General features: G+C 40.4%; 2 protein-coding genes across 13 annotated transcripts in view; one reads left to right on the plus strand and one right to left on the minus strand.

Annotated features, from left to right (window-relative positions):
- REV1 (REV1 DNA directed polymerase) overlaps positions 1–20,224 on the plus strand; it is a 70,695-nt gene that overhangs the window by 48,948 nt on the left and 1,523 nt on the right. For 2 of the 10 annotated variants that reach the window (XM_053934238.1, XM_053934243.1), the window contains exons 19-25: positions 2,246–2,354; positions 3,396–3,607; positions 3,775–3,934; positions 4,800–4,902; positions 6,435–6,501; positions 7,486–7,585; positions 8,365–8,826. In XM_053934238.1, the coding sequence (XP_053790213.1) occupies positions 2,246–2,354; positions 3,396–3,607; positions 3,775–3,934; positions 4,800–4,902; positions 6,435–6,501; positions 7,486–7,560 (726 nt within the window). In that variant the 3' untranslated portion in view covers positions 7,561–7,585; positions 8,365–8,826. Of the gene's footprint in view, positions 1–2,245; positions 2,355–3,395; positions 3,608–3,774; positions 3,935–4,799; positions 4,903–6,434; positions 6,828–7,485; positions 7,586–8,354; positions 8,827–16,259; positions 16,862–20,224 lie in introns of those variants that run through there. The other 8 variants (XM_053934244.1, XM_053934245.1, XR_008429175.1 and 5 more) reach the window with 7 other exon arrangements.
- The window catches only part of EIF5B (eukaryotic translation initiation factor 5B), a 35,830-nt gene continuing 24,478 nt past the window's right edge, over positions 8,873–20,224 (minus strand). For all 3 annotated transcript variants that reach the window (XM_053934248.1, XM_053934247.1, XM_053934249.1), the window contains 11 exons: positions 19,409–19,550; positions 17,985–18,116; positions 17,152–17,334; positions 16,871–17,032; positions 15,133–15,264; positions 13,688–13,819; positions 13,502–13,578; positions 13,222–13,386; positions 12,103–12,241; positions 11,344–11,505; positions 8,873–10,473 (listed from right to left, as the gene is read on the minus strand). In XM_053934248.1, the coding sequence (XP_053790223.1) occupies positions 10,366–10,473; positions 11,344–11,505; positions 12,103–12,241; positions 13,222–13,386; positions 13,502–13,578; positions 13,688–13,819; positions 15,133–15,264; positions 16,871–17,032; positions 17,152–17,334; positions 17,985–18,116; positions 19,409–19,550 (1,534 nt within the window). In that variant the 3' untranslated portion in view covers positions 8,873–10,365. The remainder of the gene's footprint in view (positions 10,474–11,343; positions 11,506–12,102; positions 12,242–13,221; positions 13,387–13,501; positions 13,579–13,687; positions 13,820–15,132; positions 15,265–16,870; positions 17,033–17,151; positions 17,335–17,984; positions 18,117–19,408; positions 19,551–20,224) is intronic.

Below are 20,224 nucleotides of genomic sequence, written 5' to 3' on the forward strand. Positions count from 1 at the left end.
GTGGTAGTGTATATGCTATGACTGCATACAAACATTTAAATCTACTTTGTGGTCCATGAAGCAGTGAAATGAGTAGTAATAGGTTTTGGGTATAGAAATACTGTCAGCCACTCCAAAATGAGTACTTTATCTACATCAGATGTAGATTATGCACTGCCATCTTTTTATAGCTTAAGAAGGTTTGTTTTGCAGCTCTTCATTCCTTTTGTCTAAGCTGAGTTTTTATGATCAGGTGCAAAGCTAATTGGCTGATAATGATTTATTCATTAGAAAACACGTGGAAAGTTTCTTTTGTTAGGCAAAGTTCTCCTGTGAAAGGAATCCAGATAGGTTGCATTCCTTTCCATCAGTTGCTAAAGTAATCTTAAAATTCAGAATAGCTGTATATCTCTGTAGCCTGGATCCTGCAGAAGCAAAAAGATTACAGATGCCTAGAAATGAATTACATTTGTAATAATGGTGTTAATTAGTGGTGGCAAGTTTTCATTTAATCCTTTCAGTGTCTTCACATGGTTCAGATTCCTCCTAAGGAAATTGATGTAAGCACATCAGAAATACTGATAGCTGTGTGCTGAGGTCATCCATGACTCTATAAAACCAAGGTTCTCCATAATGTGGAAGCTTTCAGATACCTGTATGACAATGTTAGGACATTGTACAATCAGTTACCTGAAACCCCAGTTATATTGGAGAATTCATGTGAATTCAACTGATGGCTCCTCTAGTGGAATTTTTCCGTGTTATACTCTGAGAGAGCAGTGATGGGGGAATAACAAAAATGCTTCCAGTTCATGCACTGCATTATTTCTGCATTAATTAAGTGGTGTACACAAAAAACAGTATCACTTCAGAGCATTCCAAATCCTTGACTCTTGAATGCTTTACCAGAGAGCACTAAACTTCTTAAAAATGTTTTATGAAGTAAAATTTGTATTTAAAAAGATAAGTTACACCTGTGATGTAACTGGCTGCATTCCACTATAGTGCTTTGTTCTGCACAATGTATATGGTAATTGAGGCCAGAGCTGTTCCTGTTTCCTTCTTCAATTAGTGAATATTCTGTGGTGAAAAATTCATGTTGACTCATGGAGTTCTCAAAAAGGAACAAACTTATGCTAAATTGATGAATTTTAACCTGTAAGAGCACATTCATGTTTATGATCTGTATTATTTAGACATCATGTGTGTGACTAGCACACTGTACCTCCCTGTCATAGCATCCGTGTTTTGGTTTTAAAAAAAAGAATTTTCTATTGAAAATAAAAGATAAATTTTAATACCTTTGCAGATTGACATGTAATAAATACAGTATCTCAGATAATGATAGAAATTGCATCGTACTCCTAGAATAGTAATTGTAGTTTTGACCAATTTTTTGTTGTTTCTGCTCATCTCTGAATTTTACCAGTGAAATGAAGGGCACTCTCCCACTGGCAGATTTAATCCACTAAATTATAGGTTTGCTTTGAATTAGATTTTGAAGATTATGAGCTGAAAACACTGTTTAGTTGTAATGGGAAACTCCAAATACAAGATGAGTCTGTCACTGATGTGCTGCTTCAGACATGCAATGAGAAAAAATAACTGATAATACAAGAAATTTTATTTTGTCCATATGTGTGTGTCTGGCAATTGGCATCAAATTATTTCCTGACTAGAATCCAAGACCCTGGGACAGTTGCAAGGGACTGTGCTTTTATCAGTCAAGCAAGTGGTAGACAACTGTGGGAGAAAGAGAGTAAACCCTTTTGTGCTAGTTCAAAATATGACATAGCTGGACTTGACTTTTCCTGTCCTTAAAGAACTGAGACCATTTCCAAGAATATTATGAGTTATATAGCAGCTTGCAGGAAGTAGAAGTATCAAAAGAAAAGGAGGAACAAAATTGTGCTGGTCACAATGTTTGTGTTTTGAAATTTGAAGGGAGTGCTCTCTGGGTTAGGCTTAATCCTACTCTTAATGCAGCTGTACTGGTTATCAGTAGGTGGGTAAAGATGGTTAGTGCATTATATGCACATAATAGTAATTTTAATAAATAGAGTAATATTAAATGTACATTTTGTTGGTTTTACAAACTAAAATATACAAAGAAAATGTACACTGTGTTTTACAGTATTTCAGTTATATCTCCTTTATTTTTGCTTGGCATAAAATGTAAATACCTTTCTTGTATGAGTGACCTAGAAGGAAGCAACCGGTGCTGCTCACTGCTAAAACAATCAAATGAATCTTTGTTACTCTTCAGGTGGACCCTGAGGTTTTTTCTGCACTACCTGCTGAGTTGCAAGCAGAGCTGAAAGATGCATATGATCAAAGGCAGAAGCAATCAGAGCAGCAGCCTGCTAACACTTTAGGTGAGAATTTGTAGCTGTGCAGTTGTCTTCTGGTATAGGAGTTGTTTGCTATCCAAACAGCTATGCAACACTAAGTAACAAAGTGGAAAATATAACCAAAGCTGCTCTGAAGATGCTGTGTTCAACTGAATTTCTGTATTTATTTTTGACAGTCAGTTACAACCAGCTGTGGTTTCAGTTTGCAAACAGGTGTCCAGCTTTACTCAAATGGGTAATTAATTCAATTTGTGGGGACTGTGGCACTAAACTTACCACATCCATATGCTTGCCAAATGGAATCCAAACTTGATGTGTCTTGTAATTTAAAGTAGTGCACTTCGTTAAGTTAGTTAAACTCTTTTCAGGGAGCATTCTCATGGTTCCCTGAAACCCATAGCACTGGCTGGGTTTTGGGGCAGCTAGAGAAAGATATATTGCATCTCACTGAATGTCTGATAGTCAGCTGGGTTTACTCTGAGCTGATCATCCAGGTCTCCTTTTTATAATCAGTAGAAAGAAATAAGACTAATTCCCTGTGAACATGCTTTGTCATAAAAAATAAGTTGTAAATGTTATTGGTTTGATTGCCAGTTAAACACTGTATTGTAATTATAATCACACCCTGATTTCATAGCCAGTGAACTAATGCAGATATGTTAGAATGATGGAATGAGAAAGAGATTTCCTTCATAAACTGTGGTAAAAGTATTGTGGGGGCTTTACACTGCTGGCTTTGCTGATAACACTGGTGGGACAGTGCTCTGAATGAGGTGAGGCAATGTGTCCAGTAGATTCATATTTCACCAGCTGCTTAATGTGAGCATTCAAGTACTGAAATACTCACATGAAAAAGCTTATGAATAGTTGAGTGTCCTCTGTGTACACTGAAAGTCTAACAGTGCTTTTCAGTATGAAATGGTGTGTGTGTTCAAGTTGCTTTATCTAGGCTGTGTTTTCTCAAGTGATCATTAGATTTTTTGTGGGAGATACAGAGTCCCCCTTTCAATGGAAAAGTATTAAATTTTAAATTTATCAACCACTGACTGTTGCTGTGTTTTTCAGTGTCAAAAAATCCTTTCCTACACCTGAAGCATACAACTGTGAAAAATAAGAAAAAAATACGGAAAAAAAATCCAGTCAGTCCTGTGAAAAAGATTCAGAGTCCTTTAAAAAACAAACCTATTGGTAGTCCTGCAAAAAACATGCCAGCTACATCTGGAAGCCCACAGAAGCTAATAGATGGCTTCTTGAAACAAGAAGGAACAGCTGCTCAGGTACTTTTAACACAAACAGCTTTTGGTAAAGCTGTGTCTGCTTCTTTAGACTGAGTTCAGGTTGCTATTTTTCTTTACTGGATTCTTCACTGACATTTACCTCTGTATGTATATGGTGTTCCCATATTTGTCAAACTGAGCATTATCCACTTCCATGTTTGGAACAGGCAGAAGCAGTTCCATCAACTTCAGATTCCCCAGGCCCATCAGCTCTGCAGATGGAGCAGCAGCCGGGCTCATTCAGGCCACAAGCCCCAAACCTTGCTGGAGCTGTGGAATTCAATGATGTGAAGACGTTGTTGAAAGAGTGGATCACAACTATCTCAGGTGCGGGATGTCACACTGGGTGATCTTGCAGTGCATCACAAAGAAAACTGCTTTGAGTAGGCTTTTTGTACTTCCTTTCTCCTTCACTCTTCTTTTGCTCCTTATTTTTCACAGTATTCTTGAAGTCTTACTACCTTGGCAGTCTTGGAAGAACTTGATTCTTTCTACCAGTTGTTTCTCTGTGGCTTTGCCAGCTCCTGTGTCTTGTTTAACATCATGAAAAGTAACATGGTCCCTCTTCAAGCCGAGTGTCTGGCCATTGTGCTATGCTTTGATGTTACTTGTGTCTGAGGTTTCCTGTATTTTTCCAACATACTGCAACCACTAAGATGAAAGTTCTTGAAAGGGAATTCATTTTCTTCTCTTCTTAGAGGCAAAGGAGTGCAGGGTTTGGGGTGTTGTCAAAATAAATGCTGGGAAGAACCCTAGATAAAAAAAAACTGTGCAACTGTGACATTCTTGCTAAATTGTGATTTGAATTAGGTCAAACAAATAGCAACTCCTTAAAGCCTTGGGAAATTTGACCTTCCTGCCCTAGACATTATTATTCTCCTAAGAGTTTCAAAACAGCCATTGCATTCTAAATCCCAGTCTCTTTTCCCTTTGGTTACTGCTAGCTTTGCTGTCAGTTGTTCTTACTGAAAAAAAGAGATATCTACAAGACAGGTATTTCAGGACCCTGGAGTCCTGTTGTTTTCTCAGATTCTGATGTTGGGAAGATGTGTGAGAATACAGAAATTGTCAGCTTGGCCCCTGATATGCTGACACTGCAGAATTTCTTTCTGTTGTATTCCCATTGTTATGTGATTATATTCTAAGTATACTTAGAGAAAAGACCTCATTTTTAATTTTTTTTTTATTACAGATCCTATGGAAGAAGACATTCTACAGGTTGTGAAATACTGTACTGATCTAATAGAAGAAAAAGACTTGGAAAAGTTAGATCTGGTTGTTAAGTACATGAAAAGGTAACCTAATTTCTAGTATTAGTGAACTTTAGACTATTTTTGTTAGAATTTATACACTAGATGCTGCATTGTGAGCCCATTAACCCATTAGGCATTCCACTGATGTGTGGTTTTAAGCTTGAAAACTGGGGTTGAGGGAAGGAGTTGGAGCATTAAAATAGGAAATTTTTGAAAAATTAAGAGTAATATTTAGTAGCAATTCATAGAATCACAGAATGGTTTGGGTTGAAAGGGAGCCTAAGGATCACCCAGGCCCAACTCCCCTGTCATGGGCAGGGACTTCTTCCACTAGACCAGGTTGCTTAGAGCTCCATCCAGCCTGGCCTTGAACACTTCCAGGGATGGGGATCCACAGCTTCTCTGGGCAACAATTTCTAGACGAAGATGGTAGTTTTCATCAGCATTGTCCCTTTCCTTCATCCTGTTTATGTTCATTTTTTCATGGTATCTCTAGACCCCATTTCATTCTCTTGCTGTATCTCACCTCCAGCCTTTAAATGCATTCCTGTTACTTTGTTATTGTGCTCCTATTACTCTTCCCATGAGTTTATGAGGTTTTAATCCACTTAAGACTTGCTTACTAACTAAAGCTTTCTAGGTTTTAGATCTGCAAAATATGTTTCACAAAATGAATCAACACCAAAAAACTACAGAAGTGTAGGAAGTTCACTGGGCTTTTGTATTATGAGATATCTTTAGGCCTTGGAAAATGCAAAATACACCGTGCAATGAACTGTTTCATGAAATCTGTATAGTAAATTCTTTATAAAACTCTTCAGAATTGTCAGAATGTCCCATTCCTGGTCCCTGTGTGTTGGATCTGCACTGATGGCAGTGTGTCTCTCCAAAGGGTTCACACTCACCCATGATGTTATACCCTCCAAAGCTCTGAGTGTAGGAACCCTCTGCTCTCCTGCAGTACAGGGATCTAGAAGGGAGACTTGAGTGCAGAGCTGCTTTGTTTTCCTTGGGCAGGTCCTTCATTCACTTCTTGTAGTTGCTGATCATAAGAGTAATTCACATCATAGGGTGAACTCGTAGTTCTCTGTGGATTTTGTTTTTAGCAATAAATATAAAAAATAAAAAATGAATATAAAAAAATTATATTGCCCCAAACCCTGTTATTTAAATGTGTTGATTGCACTTGGCATTTGTTGGAAATAGAGAAATAGCATCTCTGTCTTGGGATGAGGAAGTAAAGATCAGGATTCAGAAGCTTGCCATTTCTGGTCTTCAGTATGCAGTTGGTGGAAGGTCACCCACCACTTAATTCACAGGCTCACACCACTGCCAGATGCCAGCATTCACAAGCTGCTGTGACACTGCTCACACCAGGAATTTGGGCTGTTAATTAAGGCTTGGTGTGTTTAAGTAGAGCAGGAGGGAGGGAGGGCTTTACCAGGACTGAATCAAAATTCCATTCATGGGGAACTGTTGTGATCTTCTTTTACAGTGTGAAGACCAAAAATGATTGTAAAAAGGACTGGTTCTGTAATGGTAATTTTCAACCTCTTCTTCCTTTTCCCCTTCAGGTTAATGCAGTCATCTGTGGAATCAGTTTGGAATATGGCATTTGACTTCATTCTTGACAATGTTCAGGTAGTTTTACAACAAACTTACGGAAGCACATTAAAAGTTATCTGAACTTGTAGTAAAGAGCTTGATGAGAGCCTGGAGCTCTCTGCTAGCTGTGCCATAAGTGCTTGTGAGGTATTTGCAAAGTGCATGATAGTAATGCCCTGAGTTTTTATAATTTCAAATTTCTTTTTAAACAACAAAGTGTTTTGTACATTTCTTTTCAGAAAGTGCCAAATTTGTCAGTATTGCATGTAAATAATTGTGTTAAAATTCTTTTATTGTAGTATAGAATCTATTTACAAAATGTTTGTTTATAAAGTTTTATGGATTTTTACAGTGAAGTGTTTACAGTTGTTTAATAAAGAACTGTATGTATATTTTTGTACTGATTCTATTTTGTGATGCTTCAGTTTGAATATAGTGAAACCCCTTTTACTAAAGCTGTAGCTTTGATTCATTTCACAAAGTTTTACACAGTGGCACTGCCTCAACACATGGAGGAGGCTGTACAGGCACCTGGCCACTTTTTGTTTCTTCTCCACTAACTTTATTACAGATTTTAAGCTGAGGGAAGAATATTAGTTCATTTTCAGTTTCATCCTTCAGAGATTCAAGCCAGGGTGGCCCAGCCACTCCTGAATCACACACAGGATGTCAGCTGAAGCCTGGGTGCTGTCTGACCTTGGGTGTCCTGTCACCTCTCACGTGCTTCTGGAGGAGGGCAAGTCACCCCAAAGCATCACTGTAAAGGAGGAGGGAGTAGCCAACACGGAGCATTGGTCAAGCCTGCATCCATCCTCTGCATTGCCCCTACTCAAGATAGAGCCACATGTGAAACACCACCGTTCTCTCCAGCCTGTGGCACGCATTTCCTTCGTGCAGCATAACAAAATAGGTTGTAGGGAGTGGCTGAGACAAAATACACCATCCCGTCACTGTGTCCCTGCCTGGGAGCTGAGCTTGCATCCCAGGAGTTCATGTTTCAGGCAAGTCTGCTTTTTACAGGTGTGCACCAGCATCACACAGTTGTACTTGGCCCAATACATTGAACAAGGCTGTTCAGAGATCTGGAGAGAATGAAGAACACTTGACAAAAACCAAGTTGGTAAGAAAGACCTCTTCTGAAGAAACGATGGGGGGAGGTGAGAAGTATCCCACATAATGCTGGACATAGAATTGAGAGCAGGAATGCAATCTGGAGCAGTATTTGCACCACTAGCTTAAATGTAAGCACCTTGCCTAGCACAGGGCAGGAGCTGCTGCACCGAGAGCAGCTGCAGCTGCCAGTACTGCACTGGCAGCAGAGTTTTAGCTTTAGGCTGTGACCTTGGCTTCCTCCTACCACACACTGGGAGAGGTATTAACCTCTACAGCCAGGTGATGGATGAGGGAAGGGCAGGAGATGTCACTTCCTGTGACATCAGTATGGCTTTTTGTTAAATCTCCTCTACCATCCTCACGGAGAAGTTGATGAAGTATAAACTGGAGAGAGAGAAGTTTACTGAAAACTGGGCAGGCAGGCCCTGGGCGTGGTGGTCAGTGGTACAAAGTCCTGTTAGGGGCCAGGCGCAAGTGGTACCCAGAGCCAGTACCAGGTCCAGTCCTATTCATCACCTTTGTAAAGGCCCTGGGCGATGGGGCGGTGCTGGGAACCTCGTGAAGTTCAGCACAGAGGTGCCAGGTTCTGCTCCCAGGGAGGGAAGGGCCAGCTCTGCAGTAAGGCCTGGGGGTCGCTCGGCTGAGACAGCAGGGACCTTGAGCAGGCTGAGTCTGATCCATGTGTATAAACAACTGATGGTGCTCATTTCCTTGTATCCAGTCATCGATACATGTCTAGAAAGAGATGGACATTGTCTGAACCAAGATCTCTTAAGTTTCCATTAGTTTCTAGGTCGAGTCTTTTGGAGCCCCTTCAGTTCCTGCTTTGGAAGCTGCATTTTACTCTTCACCTTGGTTTAGGAAAACCAGCTCATCAACTGCTCACATCAAGGCAGGTATTACTGAAACTCAACTGGGTATTTTACCAGTCAGGTTTCAGGTACAGCCCTGGTTTTGGAACTGGCACTCAGACAGATGTAAAATTAGCATCTTTAAAAGGATTCAGCATTAATTAACTGTCAAGCTATTTTAAGTTCCACAACAGGAGCCTGCCAAAGGAGCGTATCTGTTTTCCCAGAGACTGCCTCTAGGAAGAACACCATTATGGATTTGAGGGAACAAAGAAGAATACGTTGACCACACTCTTAGACATCTGTGTTCTTAAGAACTTTTTATTAGTGTAGTTTTCATGATTGCATAGTTTGCAAAAGAAAATTTTAACAATTAAATGCCATCTCCTCCCTCTGATCATTGTGTCCACCCACTGATGGGAAGTTGCACCACACACCAACCATAGTGAAAAGGTCCTTTTCAATGGCGAGTTTAAAGTCTAACAAAAAAAAAATCCAGAAAGTTAAATTCCATTTGCAAAGGAGGCGAGTTACTAAATGTTCCTTTGTAATGGAGTCCACATAATCTCAATCATTCAGATTTTTCCAACACAAAAAGTAATCCAAGTGACAGAAGAAATCTGATCAAGCTGTGTGTTGAATGTTAAACTCTTGTAAGTATCTTAAATGCTAAAAATCTCAGCTGCATAAACAATCCTTTTGTTTCAGCTTGTGCTTTTGAAGAGTGTTTGTTTTGCTCCCATCAACATGAGCTGCGAGTTACCCAGAGACAGCCTGAGCAAGAATAGATCAAGCTGTCATTCCAGGCAGGGAGGCAGGGGGGTAGGAAAATCTGGGATTACAGACTGACTCCTGGTCATCACAAACATCCACGCTGGAGCTGGTTCAGACCCACACTGTCAGGTGACTCCACAGCTGTGATGCAGCATCCAAAGTCACAGCTCTCAGGCCGGCAGCTGTTTGCAGGTGCTCACACCCCTGAGCAGCAGCTGGAGAAGAGATGGCAGCTCTGACCTCCTCCGGGAGTTGTGCCGTGCTAAACACCTGACCTGCCCCTCCTGTGCCTCGGGAACACTTGACATCACCACCTTGAGCACACAGGAAATGCATTCTGAGGAGGAAATGCCTTTGCTGGAACAGCCTCCACCCTTTTGCCAAGCAGAGAGAGGCAAGAGGAACCCTGCCTGGCCTTTGCACATTTGCCACAGCCCAAGAAGTGAAATTTTTGATTACTGAAGCAAACTGTAAAACAAATGGGCTGCTATGTCCATCTCCTTTATTTGTGGCTCTGCATTATAATGATTACAGGTTGACTTCCATGAACTGTACAAGCAGTAAAAGGTGGGCAGCTATGCTTTACAACATTGTTTCACACAAAGCAAACAGAGATACCCAATTGCCTAATTTTCTATTTAAAAAAACTCTATAGGCACAAAGCAGAAGAATGTTGGAAAAGAAAGTCAAGGAAAGAGGTATGCATAAATAAAGAAGTATTTCTTACATCAAAAATGTTCTGAGAATCACAAAGTCTGCAGAAGCTTGGTTAATCAGATACTGCAGTACTGCTCTCATCAGTATAAAAGTGAAAGAGCTTTAGTTCTGTAATAAAAATTCAATTTATTTTATTTTGGAGAGAAGGAGGGGAAAAGGGTGCAAGGAAGGTGTAAGAGAGGGAAGGGCAAACTTTAAAACAGCAGCCAGTATTAGGAAGGGTAGTAGGAGAGGTGAACAGGCACATTGGAACCATGGGAACATGTAAATTGACCACTGTCAAACCAGTGTAAATTTCTTGGTTTCTCATGGAAAACATTTTATCCACATATTTTCCTCCCAAACATACATCCAACACTGTCTTCAATATAGGACTTTGTTGGTAACTTTTTTAGTAACAGGAAGAGTGCATTTATTCCTGCCTCCCCATTGCTGTAGAAGTTATCTAGATGATTTCGAACACTTTCTTCAGTTCTACTATAAGCTGCCAGTCAGACTTCTGCATCTCATCCCTGAACCAGTCCTTCAGAGCATCGATGGACTGACGGCTGATCTGTAACACACGAGACAAACCCATCAGAAATGCAGAGGAATTAACTAATGGCAGCTTTCAGCACACTGGGAACAGTTATTCTAAAGAAAGGACAGTCTGCACACCAGGTAAATTCATTCTAAGCCCCTGTTTGCTACTGATCAGCTGAATGACCCATCCTATTTGTTTCCCTTCATTTCTCCTCACACCTTGTCCCTTATCTGGTCTAGAGGGGCTGCAGCTGGACAGACCATCCCACACCTTATGCTGTAAGGCAAGAACTGAAGAGGTCTCCTGCTTCCACCAGGGCCTACAGGACCAGCAACCCCAGCCTGTCCCTATCCCAAGGCCCTACTTGCCCTTCATTTGTGGGCACATGCCCCTGGCACATGCGTGGCAGGAGGTGTCCTATGACATGGTGATTATAGCAGTTGAGAAGGTGGAGAGCTGTGGCTTTACTTCCAACAGCAAAAGATGGAGCAAAGGATCATCTCATTCAAGCCCAGTGCCACACAGTCAGAGCAACTGAGGATTGCTATTTGTGGTGCCATTTCAAGCACAGGCTGTGGTGCCCTGGGGGACTGCTGAGCTCTGTGGACAAACAGTTGGCAAATAGTGAGTGTGGCATTTTGCCCTCTCAAAGGGCAATGTCTTTGCAGCCACAGCACCTCCTTCCTTTAGGCCTCTGCAGAGGCACCACTGCAGACCTCAAAGCACAGCTCCAGAGACCTGGGCTGCATGATGCCACGCACACACCCTCCCAAGTGAATCTCAGTCTGTGACAGAAGGCTCCTCCCCTGGTTTTGAGGCTTCGTGCTACATTTCCACTTCAAGCAAGCCGCCACTCTGTCCTAAGCCCTCTCCATAAATGCAGACTGCTCTTACTCTTACCTTGCTGACGAGGATATCTGTTGCTTCAAAATGTCGTCCATACATTTTAGGTGATTCCCCAGGAATAGGTTCTATTTTAACACAAACTTCTTGGCCTTTCTTTGCAACATCCACCGGTTTGTGGTTTATTTCAATACTTGTAACTATTCCAATTTCAACAAACTGTAATACAATGAAGCAGCTGTAACACATCCACCAAACCTCTATGCACACACCCTTCTCTAAACTCCTCTCTGTAGGCACAGACTTGCTGCAGGAATTGGGGCACTGGCAGAGCTGCCACCTCAGCACAGGCAAGCAAAACATACAGCACAGCAAGTGCTCCATCCTGAAAAGGGCAGGGACACCAACCTCCCACTGCTCATCTGGCATATCAGCTGGTTAGCCCTTAAAATCTCAAGAGTTGGTTCTCCCCTTTTTTAGCTACCAGGTAGGACAATTTTGCCCATTACTCAATAGCAGAGCACAAAACTGGCAGGTGCCCTCCAGCCACACTTCCTCTGCCCTGCTCCAGGGCTCAACTCTTCTGGCAGAAAGCAGTGAGATATTTGAGCACCAGAAAAAAGACTTGATCTGCAAGTCTGACCCTCATCTCCCACCAGCAATCTGCACTGAGGAAAAGCATGCAAGCACTCTATATGGTGAGGAAAAGCATGCAAGCACTCTATGGTGAGGAAAAGCATGCAAGCACTCTATGGCGCATCATCCCAGGAACTACCAGCTGGATCAAACATGCAGTGGGAAGAGGCCATGACTTACATTTTTGCTAGGTACACACATGGGAGTCCCCTGCTTCACCTGGCCGGCCTCCACCACAACACCCATCACTATTGGGTCACGAGAATTGAAAATGAACTGAGGGAGTATTTTCAACTTGCATGGAAACACTGCTATATGCCTGGAAGATGACAAGAAAAGGCACTTTGAAAGATACACTGGAACAATGGATGTAACATTAACAGTTCTACCTTCTCCCACACTTCTTGGGCATTCATTCTAGGAGTGTTACTTGGAGAAAAGCAGGAAAAAACCTCTTTTCCAATCTTGCTAATTCTAGTCCATACCTGTTCTTCAAGAACTACAAGGAGTAATAATCATTCATGCCTGGCATGGATTTTAATTTGACAGGCTTGAGCACTCAACTTAGACCAAGACCAAAGGAGTAGTAATTTTATAGTGTAATTACAGCCTCACAAGAACGCAGGAATAGAAGTATTGCTGCCTGAACTCCAGAATTTCAAGGGTTTTTTTTTGCCAAGTGAACAAACACATTTAAAAGCTGAGCTAAACAAACTCAAGTTGGGATCAATATGAAACAAAATACATTTTCATTTATTTTGACTGTCCGTATTTTACTGAAGGCCACCCAATGACACACGATTCCAAAAATTAATTTTGGGTCCCTATAAATCCTTGAATTATTACATATTCATGTTACTGCAGTCAGAATTAAGCCCTCTACACCGGGATCATATGAATATGAAACAATAGAATCCAAATCCTTTTAGTTTTGTTTTTTTAACTCTGCAAGACTAACCCATCTGCCACAATCCAGGAAGAGAAGCCAAGTATAGAAAGCAAACTGTAATAAAAACACTCCGTATTATACAACAGTTTTAGCTGAATCCTGCATCTGCTGCACAGCTTTCACAGCTCTCACCCTACTAAGCCTAATCCAGATCTAAACAATTAGACTGGAGCACTGAATTCTTGAAAACTATCAATTTATTGTCTTACCATTTTCCTCCTCTCCTCCCTCTCCATCAGAACCAAATGCTAAGTAATAAGGAAACCAGTAGTTAAATACAGCTTCATTTATACTAAAATAAGAGAGACACTTATTTGGGAAACATCCAGAACACAACTGCTCACACTTACTTGAATTCCTCTTGTTTCTGTTTTTTGTAATCTTGTCTGTATTTTGTGAAGGCATCAAATAAGTGATAAATTATTTCAGCACTAAAGATCCGAACTCCTAAGCTATCAGCCATCTCCTGTGCGTCACGTTCAATCCTCACATCGAATGCCAGAATGACGGCGTACCTGCAGGGAACAGCGAGCCCAACAGTTCACCAGGCTCACCACAAACCTAGAGCAGGCCAGGCCTGCCTGCAGCACCACTGCACATTTATCAGCACAGTAAAGCAAAGCTACTTACTGTGGGTCATGCTCCAACATAACTGATGCCTTCATAACATCTTTTTTATGGACAGGACCTATATTAATTCCTGAATACTGTTGAAGAAAACCACAAAAATCAAGTTACTAATCTCTGAGTGAAAAGGAAACATTTACTGACTAAACACAGAATCAATGGCATCAGACAAAGCACAGTAGTACTTACTGGCACTTCTGATGTTTTAAGAAATTCAAGTAATGCCTCTAAAGAGCCTAAAGTAGAAGCCTGGACATAAACACCTTTCTCTTCTAATTTGATTGCATTCAGTGTTTGCTTCAGTTCATGTATTAGTTCATCCTTTAGGGGAAAAAAAAAAACAAAACAGGAGAAAAGAAAAGCAAGTTTTAGTTCTCTTGCTATTTATGCCTCAGGGTACAAAATCTTCCTGTTCATGGGCTGCTGAAAACATGCAACAGCCATGGTGATAGGTCCCAAGTGACAGAGCTGCAGTGTAAATCAAACACAGCCTGTGAGATACTGACTGTTTCTGGCATTAGAAAAGCCTGAGCTGAACTAGACCTGAGGATTTTGTAGGAAGATGATCATATAATGATGCCCACCTTCAGAGATGGTAACATTTCTCTGCAGACTACACATCACTTTCCCAGCACTACAAGTTTCTGTTGGCAAGGCTAAGCAAACACATGGCCCACACTGTGTGGCAATGCCTTCAGCTGCCTGAGGATCAATGACAAAAGCTGACACCTAAAACCACGAGCTGGAAAGGATCCTGAACACTCTTTAGGCCTGGTTACCAAACAGGATGCAAGAGCAGCAAAGCCAATTTGTTGCTTTTAGAGAAGTGAAAAAACCCACATTTTTTCAGAGCCTATGCCTTCTAACATCAAACACTTAAGTCTCTTCCTCTGGCAGATGATTGGGTTTTGCCATTGACTTTTAGCCATTGTGTATCTACTACCAGTAGTACACTTGAAGTAAATACTCCTGCGGACCCAGCAACAAGGTCTGTGTTTGGACATCCCAAAAATTCAACCTCCCAACCTCCCTTCAAAGGCACAAATAAGTAGACAGAAGACTAAAGACTATGATTAAAAGTAAAGTAGCAACATGTAAATTAAAAGTAAATTAGCAAACTATCTACCTGCCTTTGGAGAAGGCAAAACAGAGCACTTTTGAGTTTAGGATAGCTACAGCCTTTCCACCATTTTAGTCATAAAATAAATTTATTGCAAAAGTCTTAAATTAGTATTGCAATTAGGAGAGTTTGCAGAACTCCACTAGTAGATATGTACCTAATATAATTTGATTAGAATATATCCATAAATTACTACAAATACCAAATCAGTAATTAACAGAGTCAAACTATGCCATGACACTTGTTTTCCAACCTTATTCTAGCAGCAGAGACACCACAGCAAAATATCAGGGAAAAAATTATGCTCAAGATACTAAAAACATCACACCACCAAAGCTTCACATGGGCACAAGGCTAAAACATGTTACTGGAACAGTTTTTAAAACAACTAAACCAAAAAACCCAGTTATTTGCAAACTGAGCTCTCAACATTTGAGAGCATTTCTGGTGAGTTTCATCACCAGAGAGCTCAAGTTACCCTCAGTGTGTTGTACTTCAACATCAGCCACCTCACCTTGAGAACTGGGACTTCATCTTCTTTATGAGCTACAAGCAATGGCAAACCAGCCAAGGTTTTTTCCAAATCTTTCCCAAGAATCTTCACACCTTGAGCAGCAACAACCTCTTTGTGCTTTTCATACTGGTTCTGAAAAAGAGAATATACACACTAGCAAAGAGTTCTGTGTTAAGCAGTTGAAGAACACAGCAGGGAGCAGTGAAGTGCAGCTTTCATCATGATCATCTTTGCTTTGCACTTGCATGTTTCAGTCCTCCTGCTCTTCTCCCTTCAGATACCGCCTGCACCCCTACCAAGGTAGACAGGGCACAGGGATATCTTCTAAAAGCAGAGAATGGGGCCAAAAAGGAACATAAAGTAGAAAAAAGCAAGCAACTCAAAATAGGCAGCTACTCACTAATAAAACCCCACAAATTCAGCCCCATAGGCAAGTGATGGGAAGATGCCAACAGCTTAACAAAAACACTAAGGCTTAGCTGACACACAGCTCAAGCCTCTCTGCAGGAAGGGCTGTCTCACTCTCCCCACTGGAGGCCATCCAGCCTTCTCATGTGCATAATTACGTGTTCAGTTTCCCAGGTTCTCTCCCCATCTAGGGGAACCTCAAAGATCTCACACCCAGGGCATGGCTCTAAGACATAACAAAATCACTTATTTCTGAAGAACTTTAAATTGATGTTGGAAGGATTTTCTGGTTTGTTTCTTAATTTGTTTTATTTAGACATCCCATCTTTTTCTTAAAAGCAAGGCAGCTTCCTTCCTCAATAAGCACTTTGTTCCTGCAAACCTCTATCATTTAGCTCTCCACCCCAAAAATTTGAGTCTTATTTCAAGGATGACAATTCCAAATGAATGAGCTGAATTAAAATGCATCCTCACTGCCTGCCTCAAAAAAAGCCTAACAGCTACACTAGGTTTACTTTTCCACAGCTCAGGGTTCCCAAACCTGAAAGGCCTATCCTATTACATTCACCTAGGTTATCTATTTGGTTTTCTTTGCCTTATAAAGTAAGTCTGTGCAGACATTTATTCCTTCCCTTTTAAACAGGAAACATCAAAGCAGCTCTTTTCATCACCTTTGAATTGCATGCATTAATCTTAATATACAAATTAATTTTTTCCAGCCTTTTATTCTGTGTCTCCTTCTCATTTCATGGAAAGTCATGCAGGAAGGATTTCAAATTCAGGGCCTCTCCTCAGGCTAACAGGACTAAGGCAGCAGAACCTACAGCTCTTGAAAACACCAACAGGCTGCAGATTCTGCAGAATTCCTGGTCACTGCTGCTCACCAAGCAGCCTTAGAAACTCGTGTGTTCACTTTTCTCAAATGTAAGTGTATATGGTTTTTGTTACTAAAAAAACACTTCCATATTTTCTATATTATAACTTTAATTCATAAGCCACTGTACCAGTACATGCCAGTTTCCATTTAAGATGAGTATTTCCCTCTCACATGTAGCCACATACTTGAATCCCTTATTAAAGCATACACACCCTAATCTTCCTTGCAAGGTAATTCCTTGATCGTTCTCTCTGCCACTGCTGTGACAACACATACCCCAGCAGGAACATACAAGAACATTTTCACAAAAGATACCAGATGTCCCCTGCATTCTCCTTGAAGCCCCCTTTAGATACCATTAATATAACCACATTCTACTACATTCTCTTTTTATAAAACTTGATCTATTTTTTTCCTGGTTCTAAATGTCAGTACAGTAACCAGCTGCCATACCTTAACTCGTAGCTCCTTCATAGGAGGAGGCAGCAGCAGACCTCTAATCTGAGTCACGATAGGACCTTCTACCCCAGGAACAATAATGGTGTCTCCTTCTCTCAGACGTCCATTAATCAGAATAACATCTATGGTAGTGCCCATGCCTGGCAGTGCTTTAACCTGAATGAAAGGGGAAAAAAGTCACTTCCTATTTAAGCACTTCAAACACACATTTTTTACCAGAAGGAAGGGTGGAAGGAAATTTCTATATGAATTTCAAGAAAGAGCTGCTGTATTACCTCCATGACTTGAGCTCTCAGCTCCTGACACTCAGCCAGTCTCTTGGTCAGCATGGTTTGCGTGAGCTCAACAAGGAGAGCTATCAGACTTCCCATGCCATCCCCTGTGTGAGCAGAGGTAGGTACAAGAGAAACAAAAGTGCGGGGATCCTTATTCTCATAAAACAAGGCAGCGTTCAAGCCCTGGAAACAGGATTAACAGTTACATAGGGAAAAGCACATATACACATCAGTACTGACAGTAACATTCAACCCCAGGCAAATACCACTGCATTTTTAAAATCCCAATTTAAAAAGCCAACACTGTTACTGACAGCACGCTATGGAACATGAAGCCTCAAACCATACTTGGAAGCAGTGTGGGATAATTCTACAAAGCTAATTACCCCATCTAGCTTCTAGACCGCATTGTATGTCACCAACAGAGGAAGTTCCCAGAACTGATGTGATTCATACCCTGCCAGCATCCAAGAGAAAGAGACAGATGGGATTCTCTCAGGCTATTCCCAAAGAGAAAGAGAACAGTAACAGAAAACTCCATCTGCTATTCATGACTCCATTGACCATGCACAGCAATTAGCTACTTTTCTCCAAACCAGCAGTAAGGATGGAGCAGTTAAAATTATGCAAAATGTAAAAACAACAAAGTTCGGTTTATGAGAGATTAATACCAATGTGTCAGAAGAGATGCAACAGTTTTCTTGATATTCCAAGTTGTTTTGAGGAAAGGGGAAAAAACAAAACAAAAACCACGCACTAACACAAACCACACCACACACCCACCCCTCTTTACTACCACTTTTAAGCAAAGAACCTTGGATATTCCAACCTACCTGTTTTGCAAATTCCACTATGATAGCTTTTGCACGTTCTTCGAATTCATCTTTCGTATTTTTTTTCTGCTTCTTTAAGGTGATAGCTACATCTGTATCGGGACTTTTTTTCCAGTCATATAACCTATCAATCTTGAAAATACAACAGTATGTCATCTTATGCAGCTTACTAAAAGGTGTCTTTATGCTTATGCCACATCATCAGTGAGAAATACTTTATTAACCAACTTAGCCAGCCATCTATCTGCTCCAGTAATCAAATTAAAGTCTTCTTTAGCTCCTATATTTAGCTCTGTTTATGTCAGGCAATATTACAGGATAGCAATATTACTTCAGATTTTAAAAAATCAAGCTATAGTAATCTTTTTCATATGGAAGAAGTTTATATGCATAAATTACATCAAGATTAAAATAAAACATTAGAAGAGACCTGTTTATAGATTCACATACATACAAAAAAAAACCCAAAACCACTGAGGTGTTTGTGGTTTTTCCTGAAAAGAGACTACGCCAGTTTTACAAAGAACATCTAAAATTTACTGGTAAATATGGACTCTTTCCCATGTTGCTACAGAGAAGGGTCTGACCGAAAGGGAGCTCTCTACTACTCTGCCATAAGGCCTGGACACCTCTCCATCCAAGAGGCTGTCCGCATTCTTTTAAAAAGTAGCTGGTTTTGGCAAAGAGATAATGGCCTCCTCAGTTCCAACCACCTTCAATCTTAATGTTCCTTTCATTTTTGAAGTATATTGCAATTTGTACACTGCACATGAATAGCCTTCTGACAGCTCTCCATCAGCATGTCAGATGGCTTCCAAAGTCATTGGACATGAGTAATTTCCATATATATATAAAATAATTCATTGAGTCATCACAAACAGGCAGCATAATTTCTCATGCACAAGATTTCTAAAAACAGGGCAGAAAATAACTGGCTGATTTTCCATCTAATATAGCAAAGCCCAAAACACTTCCCACCAGTGATCAACATTACTGCTCCATGGCCTAAGGTCAGCTTGTCTTCAAGTCAAACTGACCAGTATCAGTGGCTAAAGTATGACTCGTCAACATGAAGCTTGTGTTGGAATTTTCTCAGAAAATGCACACAAATCTATATAAGTAGGCACAAGGAAAAAAAAAACCCAACTGTAGTACAACTTCCAGAAGTGTGAATCATATACAGAAGTTACATAAGGCAACAAAATTTACCAATCAGGACTTCAAGAAGTTCTGATTGTTCTGCAAAGCTCCCATAGAGCCATTGTGGTATCAAGGACAAAGAAAAATGCAACACACAGGACCCAAGAACCACCCCTTCAGATTTTACACAAAACAATTCCAAGGCAAGGAAGAAAGCAGACAATTGTAAAATGCCAAATGCAGCATTAGAGTGGATTAACTATTAGGATAAAAATCTATCCTACCTTGTTGAGAGCTACTATAAAGGGGCATTTCTTTGATTTCAACAGATTTATTGATTCAATTGTCTGTGGTTCCAAACCATGCATGATGTCAACTACAAGTATAGCAATATCACAAAGTGAGCTTCCTCTATTTCTTAGATTGCTGTGACATTAAAAGGCAGGAAAAAAAAAAAGTCAGTCATTTAGCAACAGAACCTTTATAAAAACACCAAGTAGAAGGTCAAACTTACACTGACAAACAAAATGCTAAAGCTCATCAGTTATTTCCCCTCAAAAATGTAAACTGTTCAAATGGCACTTTTTAATTTTTGTTTAACAAAATTCATTAAAAATGTGTAAGCAAAACTAAGATATTATTATCCTGAAAGTTTTCATATTATTATAGATTTTTACAATGTAAGATATATTCTGATCATTTTCTGAGCAACAATTGAGACAGTTAAAGTGAAATGCAGGAGTGTAAAACCTGAACAAGACTTTTTTTATATACTACATAAACACTAAGACTATCACGATTTTATACAATACAAGGTAAAGAGACTATCACATCTTTGTTGCCAAACAAAACCTGGCTAGAAGATGGAGAGCTGTAAGAGGTACCATGTCATGGTATTGATCTGAACATTACCAATTCAATGCTTACAAAGGTTTTTACTGAAAAATGTCACATCAAAGTCTTAATCCTTCTGTTTCAAGATTTCACCCAAGATCTCAGTGAGTTCGGTTATGCATGTCATGTTTTACCCTTAAAAGCTGATTTAGTGGCTTGCCTGTATGCCATTGGTGTTCCTAGAATGCATTTGATCTCTACTAAGA

The sequence above is a fragment of the Vidua chalybeata genome, chromosome 2, assembly GCF_026979565.1.
Source record: "Vidua chalybeata isolate OUT-0048 chromosome 2, bVidCha1 merged haplotype, whole genome shotgun sequence".
Classification (NCBI taxonomy): domain Eukaryota; kingdom Metazoa; phylum Chordata; class Aves; order Passeriformes; family Viduidae; genus Vidua; species Vidua chalybeata.